This window comes from Canis lupus, chromosome 20 (genome assembly GCF_003254725.2).
Source record: "Canis lupus dingo isolate Sandy chromosome 20, ASM325472v2, whole genome shotgun sequence".
Lineage (NCBI taxonomy): Eukaryota > Metazoa > Chordata > Mammalia > Carnivora > Canidae > Canis > Canis lupus.
This window is the reverse complement of record NC_064262.1, coordinates 4,391,363-4,400,939: the sequence shown is the minus strand read 5'-3', so window position 1 is coordinate 4,400,939 and position 9,577 is coordinate 4,391,363. Positions and strand designations below refer to the sequence as shown.

At 38.0% G+C, this 9,577-nt stretch overlaps 1 protein-coding gene and 1 pseudogene across 1 annotated transcript; one reads left to right on the top strand and one right to left on the bottom strand.

The window, feature by feature from the left end:
• Positions 1–3,250: 3,250 nt before the first annotated feature.
• LOC112662961 (60S ribosomal protein L29-like) lies at positions 3,251–3,742 on the bottom strand (annotated as a pseudogene).
• A 1,913-nt stretch (positions 3,743–5,655) lies between these two features.
• Positions 5,656–8,932, top strand: LOC112662960 (protein FAM114A2-like). The gene is given in 2 exon segments (XM_049097782.1): positions 5,656–5,659; positions 7,230–8,932. Coding segments are annotated over 2 exon segments (1,269 nt in total). The 3' UTR covers positions 8,495–8,932.
• Positions 8,933–9,577: the final 645 nt, after the last annotated feature.

The following is a 9,577-nucleotide window of genomic DNA, read 5'->3' as shown; positions in this document are numbered from 1 at the left end:
CTCATGTGGATTTTAAGAAAGAACAGATGAACCTAGGTGGGAAAAAAGAGAGGCAAGCCATAACTATAGAGAACAACCTGAGAGATGCTGGAGGAGAGGGACAGAGAAATGGGTTAGATGGGTGAGTGGTACTAAAGGGGGCACTAGCTGTTGATGAGCACTGGGTATTGTATTCAAGTGATGAATCACTAAATTCTACTACTGAAACTAACATTACACTGTATGTTAACTACCTGGAATTTAAGTAAAAACTCAAAACTAGAAAAAAATAATGAATAGAATAGAATAGAATAGAATAGAATAGAATAGAATAGAATAGAATAATCCTTTCCCTTCCCTATCTTTTGGAAACAAGGAGATCTCAGATATTTAGTATGGGAATAAGAAGGAGTTCTGATGATAAATTTCATACTATTGTGGAGTTCCGCATCCCCCTTTCCCCCATGACTGGATCACCCTGGAGTTTTTAACTCTCTGAGTTGTCCACACTGAGTTTCCAGCACTTATTTAATAAGAGGTAAGGTTTTCCTACCCCGGCACTGGTTCTTGCAGCAGTTTCCACTTGTGCATCTCTGCTTTAGTAATCTATGACTCCTTGTATTCGTCTGTCTGTCTCTCCAATCTTGGCGACTGTGGTTTTCCTGTGCCTTCCCCTTCTCTTGTGGATCCAGGCAGAGCTGTTGATTTTTCAGTCTGTGGAGCCATTTACTTGTTAAGATGGAGTGGCAACTTCCAAGCTCATTACATGCAGACCCAAAAACAACCCATTTTTAAATCTTGATATTGGTGATTTGCTTTTCTCTGTCTTTTTTTTTTTTGTAGATCTAGCTAAGAATTGTTATTTTTGATCTTGAGAAACAGTTTTTGGCTTCATTAATTTTCTATATAGTTGTCAGATTAGTTTTCTTTATATATTCTCTTATTTCCTTTCTTTCCTTCCTAGGTATATTATTTTAATAGATTCTACTCTAGTTGTTTGTGGTCTGAAAAAACAACTCTGTTTAATTTTGATCCTCTTCAAGTTATTGAGATTCATTTTATGTCCCAGTATATGGCTTATGTTGGTGTGTCATGTGCATGGAGAAAATTGTTCTACAGTTTGGGATGTAGAGCTCCGTACCTAATAATTAAAAGAAAGTCCTTGATAGCATTGCTTAAATCTACCATGTTGTCTAATGTCTTCTACTATTAATTTCTGGAGAGGATGTTAAAATATCTCACTATGCTTGTGAAATTGTAGGTAGCTCCCTTTATTTCTCTCAATTTTTCCTCATGCATTTGAGGCCATGTGATTAGTTGCATACACAGTGATATTTGTTATCAATATCAAATTGCCTTCCTGACGAAGTTTTGTGCTTTTATCATTGTGAAAAATCTATCCTGCTGTGGCAAACACTTCATCTTTATGTCTGCTTTATCTAATATTAAAACAGCAACTTGAGATGTCTTATACTCACTCTTTACATGGTATATCTCTTTCACTCCCTTACTCCCTTTTTAGTTCTCTTACGTTAGAAAACATGTAATGGGACTTGTTCTGTATTCACTATGTCAGTCTTTGCCTTTTAACTTGATTGTTTAGATTATCAATTTTTTAAAAAAAGATTCATTTATTTATTTTAGAGAGAAGAGTAGGGCAAGTGAAGAAGGAAAGAGAGAATCTCAAGCAGACTCCCTGCTGAGTGTGGACACCCCCCCACCCTGACGTGGGGCTCCATCCTCCAACCCTGAGATCGTGACCTGACCCCAAACCAAGAGTTGTATGCTCAACCAACTAGGCTACCTAGGCACCTCTCTTGCTTTTAAAAAAATTGTTTGACTACTATAACATTAGTATTCTAATGTATCAATTGGAATTTTGGCAGTATGTCTTTGAATTACTTTTTTCATTGTTATCCCAGGAAAATTAATGTCTGTATCTGACCTTTTACAACCTACCTAGAATTAATATGTAGTATCATTTCATGTAAATTGTCAAACCTTTAATACCGTATTGGTCATTTACACCACCGTCATTGTTGGAGATATTACATCTCTACACAGAAAACTCCCAATACACTGTGTTGTAATTTTAAAAAAACAGTCATGTGTATTTTAAAGAAATTTTGAGAAGGAATAAAATAAATGTTTTCTAGTTACTCATACATTTACCATTTCTGTGCCATCCTTTAGGTTCTACACATGCAAGTTTCCATCATACCTTCAATTCTGAAGTACTTTATTTAGCTTATCCTGTAGAGCAACTATGCTTGCAAATATTTCTTTTAGTTCAACTTCAATCAAAGATATTTTTGAAGGATATAGAATGGTGGGTTAGTAGGATTTAAAAAAATATAGCACTTTAAAGATACTTTGGCTGCCTTGTGATATCCATTGTTACTGATGAAAAAAACCTATGGTCATTCAAATAATTATTTTCTCATATCAATGTATCATTTGTCTCTAGCTGCTTCCAAAATATTTTATCTTTGGGTTTCAGTAGCTTTTTTTTCTTTTTGGGTTTCAGTAGTTTTATTATGATTTGTTTAAGCATAATTTCCTTTGCATTTATCCCATTTGGGGTTTGCTGAACTTCAAAATTGATAAATATGTATCTTTTGTCACATTGGGTTAGTTTTATGGCTACTAATTTTTCCAAAAATTCCCCCCCCCATTTTTTTCTTCTCTTATGATAATTATATGTACTTTAGACCTTCTGATATTATCTGGTAGGAACCTGAGGCTCTGTCATTTCTTTCAATCTAATTTCTGTTTCTCTATTGGCCAATCATCAAGTTTGTAGATTATTCCTCTTCTGTCATCTCCATTCACTACTGAGCCCATTGAGGAAGATTTTAATTTTCAGTTGTAAAAATTTTCAGTTCTAAATTTTCCATTTGGTTATGTTTTATAACTTCTGTTTTTCTACAGAGAAATCCTATCTTTTCATTCATTTTTAGTGCATCTTTCTTACCTTATGGGTCAGATTTATATTTTATAATGTTATAAATATAATATAGAAAAATATATTTATAACTTATAAGAGCTTCTATTTGTGTCTACAACAGTTTCAATACCATTTCTTAATCTTGGGTTTGGCTTCTATGTATTTATCTCTTAGAATTGCTTACATTTTCCCAGTTCTTTATATTTTGAGTAATTTTTTTTTTGACAGATCCTGCCGCAGGTTTATTTGTACAAATAAAATAGCACAGGAGGACACCAGGCCCATGCCGACAGAAGCCCAGGGGTCATACCAGTCCTTCCGTCCTCACACTGGCAGGCAGAAGCCTCTACACTGCGCTGCAGGAGTAGAAGCAGGAGCTGGAGCCGGGGTTGCAGCTGCAGCCTGGGCCTTGGTTTGAGCCTTGGCCTTGGCCTTTGGTCGGCAGAGCCTGAGACCTTTGGCAATGCAGGCATGAGCACGTTTCCCGAGCTTGGGGTGAGCAATGTAGGCAAGTCAATTGAGCTTGTGGCTGCCACCCTTTGGGATCTTGGGCTTAACCTCCTTGGGCTTGACAAGGGCCTTGATAGCCTCAGCACGTGCAGTCATGGCCTTGGCATTGTTGGCCTGCATCTTCTTCAGGCCCTTCTTGTTGTGCTTCTTTGCAAAGCACGTGTTCCTCAGGAACTTGGGGTCTACCCCCTTAAGAGATTTGTATCTTTGTGACCAGGGCTTCTTGATGCCATTTCTGTGCCATTTTCATGACTGGTTGTGCATGGTGTGGTTCTTGGACTTGGCCATGTCTGCACCAAAGCCCGCTGCTCTATTTTGAGTAATTTTGAATTGTATCTTGGACTTTGTGACTATTAGCCTATGCTTTTAGTCCTGTTACAATGCTCTGAAGAATGTTTGTTTTGTTTTAGAAGGCAATCTCCCCTCTTAGATGCATATTATAAGTTCTGTTTCTTCTTCTTTTTGTATTTGTTCCAACAGTTGGTTTAGGACAGTCCCATACATGTCTGGGATTAATCCTAGATTTGTGCACTACATATACAGAATTAGAGACCCTTCTGGGGTCTTGTCTCTAATTGTCTTCCCTCTGGGATTGTCTTCCCTCTGGGATTCCTTCTGACAGTCTCTGGCTTTAAAGACCCCGATCTTTTTCCCTCTGGCCAGCAGGACATGATTCCTATTACCATTGCCACATCAATTCATAAGATTGATCACGCTCTTCACCTGACTCACACATCACTGTTTAGGATAGCAGGGTGCAGAATTTTGGTCATCAGCGGCTGACCTAGGAGACCCTCCTCAAATAAGGTTCTTGGAGTGGCTGGTGTTCAGATGATACCTGGCTTGCCTAATGAATCAAGCACAAAAATCTCATTTTAAAACTGGAGAAAAATAGATACCTTCAAAGTGACTTGGAATTCTGATTATAATGACATAAATCACAGAGAAAATAACATGAAAGAAAATTCTGAAACAAGTCATACTCTAAGAGACATACCACACTGTGAAAGAGGAAAGAAAAGATAAGTAGGCAAATCAGGAAATCAAAATAAAAGAAAGAGGCAAGCAAAACAAAACATAAATGGAATAAGAAATGTCAAAGTGAAATATGAACATTCATTTGGAAAAATTACCACTCAAGGGCCATTTAGAACTAAAGCGAAGGCTGCGGTTTCCTCAGGAGAAAGTTAACACGGCTAAAATTTCCCTTAAAAACTTGATCAAGGAAGCAATCACTTTAGACGTTGTGTCATTCTGCAATTATCTGAATCATGAATAATCATATGGCACACAGTGTTTTCAAATGGACTGCGAACTAGTGAAGAATGCTAAGGTCATTGTACTCAAGCCAGTGGTCAGAGAAATGGAGAATATAATGACGGAGGAAACTCTTTGCCAGATCCCAGTGCAAATTTGGGCATTATGACCTTGTGGGTGGCACAGATTACAGGGGGAAAAAAGGAAGGATGAACACATCTGTTTTCATTGTACGATACCATCATAAAAATGCACATTTCTTAAGATGGAGATAATGTATAAATAATATGATTTATCTTTAGGATTTACAATGTGCCTTATATACACGAAAGGGCATATTTTTTAAATATTTTATTTATTTATTCATGAGAGACACAGAGAGAGAGAGAGAAAGAGAGAGAGGTAGAGACACAGGCAGAGGGAGAAGCAGACTCCATGCAGGGAGCCCCATGTGGGACTTGATTCCGGGTCTCCAGGATCACACCCTGGGCTGAAGGCGGCGCTAAACCACTGAGCCACTCAGGCTGGAAAGGGCATATTTAGTTTGTTACTATCATAAAGGTCAATTTCACCTTCATTGTCATCATTACAATCCTCTTCTAGAAACTGAAGTATAAATGAACAGAAAGGATCTGGGAGGTGAAATTGACAATACACCACACATGTGGGTTTGGGCTGTGGATTTACTGGACAATATCCTCTGCCTTGTGGCATATGGACCAGGGAGGGAACTGTGGAGAAACAGCTGGTAGAGTCTAGGAAGGCAAAATCATCACCAACTAGATGTCAGTGTACAGAGCATGGTGAAATATGCTAACTGCAAGGGAATGAAAATGGGAAATCTGAGGAATATTTGAATACATGAGTAGCAGCAATCTCCAAAAAAAACACGGGTAAGAATTATTCATTGCTTTTGCAAATTTCAAGGACTGCAAAGTTCAGTTCAGGGTGGTCCCTTACACATGGGTACTTATAGTCTCAATATTTTTACATCTATTTTGAGAAAAATCAAGAGAAGATTAATTATTATTCCAAAGTAAAGAAACAAGAAAACCCCAGAGGTGCTTTATCACAAATATGAAACAGTCATTACTGGGAAGCCCAAACAGTCCTACTTAAGAATTGGTTTCCATAATCCACCCATTAATGACATAAAAGTAGTCTTACTTTTTTCCTCTTTAACATCATCTTCTTTGTATTTGAGTAACAAAAAAGTAGATCTGTTCCCATTTATCTGATAATAAATTCATGATAAGATATAGTTTAGAAAAAAAAAAAAACCCAAACATAGAGATCAGGGCAGATGAAAATGCTCTGTTACACATTTTCCTCTTAATGAAATGGGTTCTGGCTAATGCTCAATGAGAAGGAAGGGGTATTTTTAAAATGAATAATACATGGAGAAGAGACAAATAGACAAAACAGTCCTTTTCCCTACCAAATATTGTAAGATTATATGCTTAAGTCTTCAGCAAACAGGCAAGGGACGTTTCTATCATCATCACTGTGTTTTCTTTATTTTTTGTGTTACTGCAGCCTCATTTTCACCATCCTCTGATGTGAAGTTTCCTAGCTGCAAGAGCATATGATTCAGTACTGTCAACATTGATTTTAAATTCATGAAATTAAAACTGAGAAATGAAAGATCCTCATGAGAAAATACTGGTAAATATTTTGAAGGAGTGTGAGGTTAAACTCTCTTGATAAAATGATGTTTTAAACAAAGAACCTCACTTTCTTTTCAAGACATACATTATTTTTTAATGGCCCAAATTAGAGGGTTATTAAAGAATAGTTCTAATTGATTTATGAAGATGAGACAAGTAAAGCAGTATTTTTAATGAAAACCCAGAGCTAAAATTTATTCCTTTATGAGGAATATTAATATGAATTAGTAATATTCTGCTCTAAAATGACAAAATGTAATATCTCCTTGAGATCTGAACTAGCAAGTCAATAAAAGTAACTTTATTCAGGGTTCCTCGGCGGCGGCGGCAGCGGCGGCAATGATCTAATCATGTCAGATAAAGATGATATTGAGGGATCCCTGGGTGGCGCAGCGGTTTAGCGCTTGCCTTTGGCCCAGGGCGCGATCCTGGAGACCCGGGATCGAATCCCACGTCGGGCTCCCGGTGCATGGAGCCTGCTTCTCCCTCTGCCTGTGTCTCTGCCTCTCTCTTCTCTCTCTCTCTCTCTGTGTGTGTGTGTGACTATCATAAATAAATAAAAATTTAAAAAAAAACGTAAAAAAAGAAAGATGATATTGAGACTCCACCCTTGAAGATGGGAACTGTGATCTGGCTGAGAATTCTTTGTTGACCAAAGTCCCAAGCCAGAGAATAAATCAGAGCTTGCAGCTATCACTAGGAAAAGACCAGAGTCCAAACCTTCCAGTGACCTTGAGACTTAAGAAGTTCTCCCTGTTGAGGCATCACAGGCTGTAGACAAAGCTAATTAGATACCTTCTCTGTATTCTCTCTTATTTTTTATTTTTTTCCCTTTTCTTTTGCCTTTTGTTTTTCTGCCTACTGGGAAGAACAGGAGACTGTTTCCAAAGATGTACCTCAGACTGGATGGGGATATTGGGGCAGCTGGGGCAAGTGCTTGCTCTCTTCAGCCTCAGCTACAGTAGCTACAGTAAGACAAGGTATTTCAAATGTCATTGAGAAGGCAGAGACTTCTCTTGGAATTCCTAGTCCCAGTGAAATTTCAACTGAAGTCCAGTATGCAGCAGGAGAGACAAATGCCAATGAGAATGCAAACTCCTCCTCATTGATTGAGCCATTTGGTGTATTTTCAACCATCTCTACTGCTGTTCAAACCACAGGAAAGAGCGTGATCATTGGGGGTTTGGATGCCTTAGAATTCATTGGGAAAAAGACAATGGATGTAATAGCAGAAGGGGATCCTGGATTTAAAAGAACCAAGGGTCTGATGAACCGGAATTCTACATTGTCTCAGGTTTTACGAAAGGCAAAGGAGAAAGAAGAGCTACGGACCTCCAATGAGGTTACCTTGGAAACGGACAAGAAAACTCATTATGGGCTCCTTTTTGATGAATTTCAAGGCCTTTCGCATCTGGAAGCTCTGGAGATGCTTTCACGAGAAAGTGAAATAAAGGTGAAATCTATTCTTAATTCTTTAAGTGGAGAAGAACTACAGACTCTAAAACTTGAATTGGAGCAACTCAAGGAAGCATTTTCTCTAGCAGAGTTCTGTGAGGAAGAGGAAGAATAGAAAAAAGATGACGAAGACTTTACCAAAGAAATAACAGAGCTATTTTCCCAGCTGCATGTCTCCTCCAAACCTGAGAAACTTACCAAGGCAAGGAATACTGCCTACGAATGGATCAGTACATCTCTGGCCAAGCCATCAGAAGAGAAGGAAGATGGAGAGAAACAGTTGGAAACAGAAAAAATTGAGCAAATCAGTAAAAATTCAATAGAGGATATCCATGCATTTGCAATCCGGAGCCTAGCAGAGCTGACGCTGTTTCACAAAACAGCGGCTCTGGTTCTGCATGGCCAGAAGCAGGAAGTGACAGCCATAGAAAGAAGCAGAACTTTTTCCCAGATGACAATTGTGTTGTGTAAAGAGTTGTCTTCTCTGTCTAAAGAGTTCACCACTTGCCTAACAACTGCTGGGGTCAAAGAAAAGGCAGACATCCTTAATCCCCTAGTCACTGCAGTATTTCTGGAGGCATCAAACAGTGCTTCCTATATGCAGGATGCCTTTCAGCTGCTCTTACCTGTGCTAGAGATCTCTCTCATTGAGAACAAAACTGAATTACCAGAGGCATGAGCTATATACAGGCCCAGGATCTTTGTCAGAACTTTGAAGAACAGAGAGGATCCAACCCAAAACTTGTGGTGGCCAAGAAATGCCACTCTCTTTTGGGTACCCCTGCAGAAGGGAAGGAGAAAGGATTCTTTTAGTGTATAAAATTTGGGCAGGAGAGCAGGTTTAAAGGAGTTTTGTTGCCTTCATTGCTTGGGTGAAATATTCAGGTCTTCACACTGCCCTTCTAAGTTGTTAGAATTATTAAATTATTTGAGAAGAAATTTTTATGGAAAGTTCAAGAATAATAGCTCTAGATAAAGGTAAATGGGAGACTCAGGCAAAAATATTGCTCTTTATTGGACATGATGCAAAACACTAACAGTTTTGTTATGGTTCTGTATGATTTTGCAGCCCCCTGATATAATTGGTTGTGAAGCAAGAGAGAAACAATTTAGTATTTTAGAAGTCTTGTGCTTGATCTGTCGATGCCATGACCTTTCTCCTTTCTATAATAAAATTTGTGGCTTTAAGAAAACAGTATATAGAAACTGTAATGATTACCTAGATTCTTAGGACTCGGTTAGAAAGTTTCATGTGTTCCTTAATTCTCAATAGGTCTTTGGCATGGAGGAGAAACTTCTGAAATGTACTTGAAGCCACATGAATTAACTACAGCAAAGTGCCCTTTGGCTTTAAATTGTTCTTCTACCCTAAGGTGACAAGCTTCAAGTTGTAATTGAACCCCAGTCAAGGGGATTCCAGACCAATAAGTGCAACTTAAAGAAACAATTTCATGTTTGCAGGTATTCCAAGTCTCTCCAGGATGTTTTTCATGCATACCTTATATGCAGGATAAATTCTGTAATAGCCAGCTCCAAAGGAGTATTGAAGCTCTTTCAGTAATGGAGTTTTTGTTATTTAAATGCTGTTGAAGGGGACTATAGAGTCCCATAGAAATCATTTGTAACAGAATTTAACCTGTAAGATACAATGTTTTTCCTTATTTTTGTTTTTTGTTTGTTTTAATGTATTCCTTAGCATGTTTATAAATACAACTTTTATCCTTTAGATCTTAAGCCTTCTTTTGCTCTCTTCAACAATGTA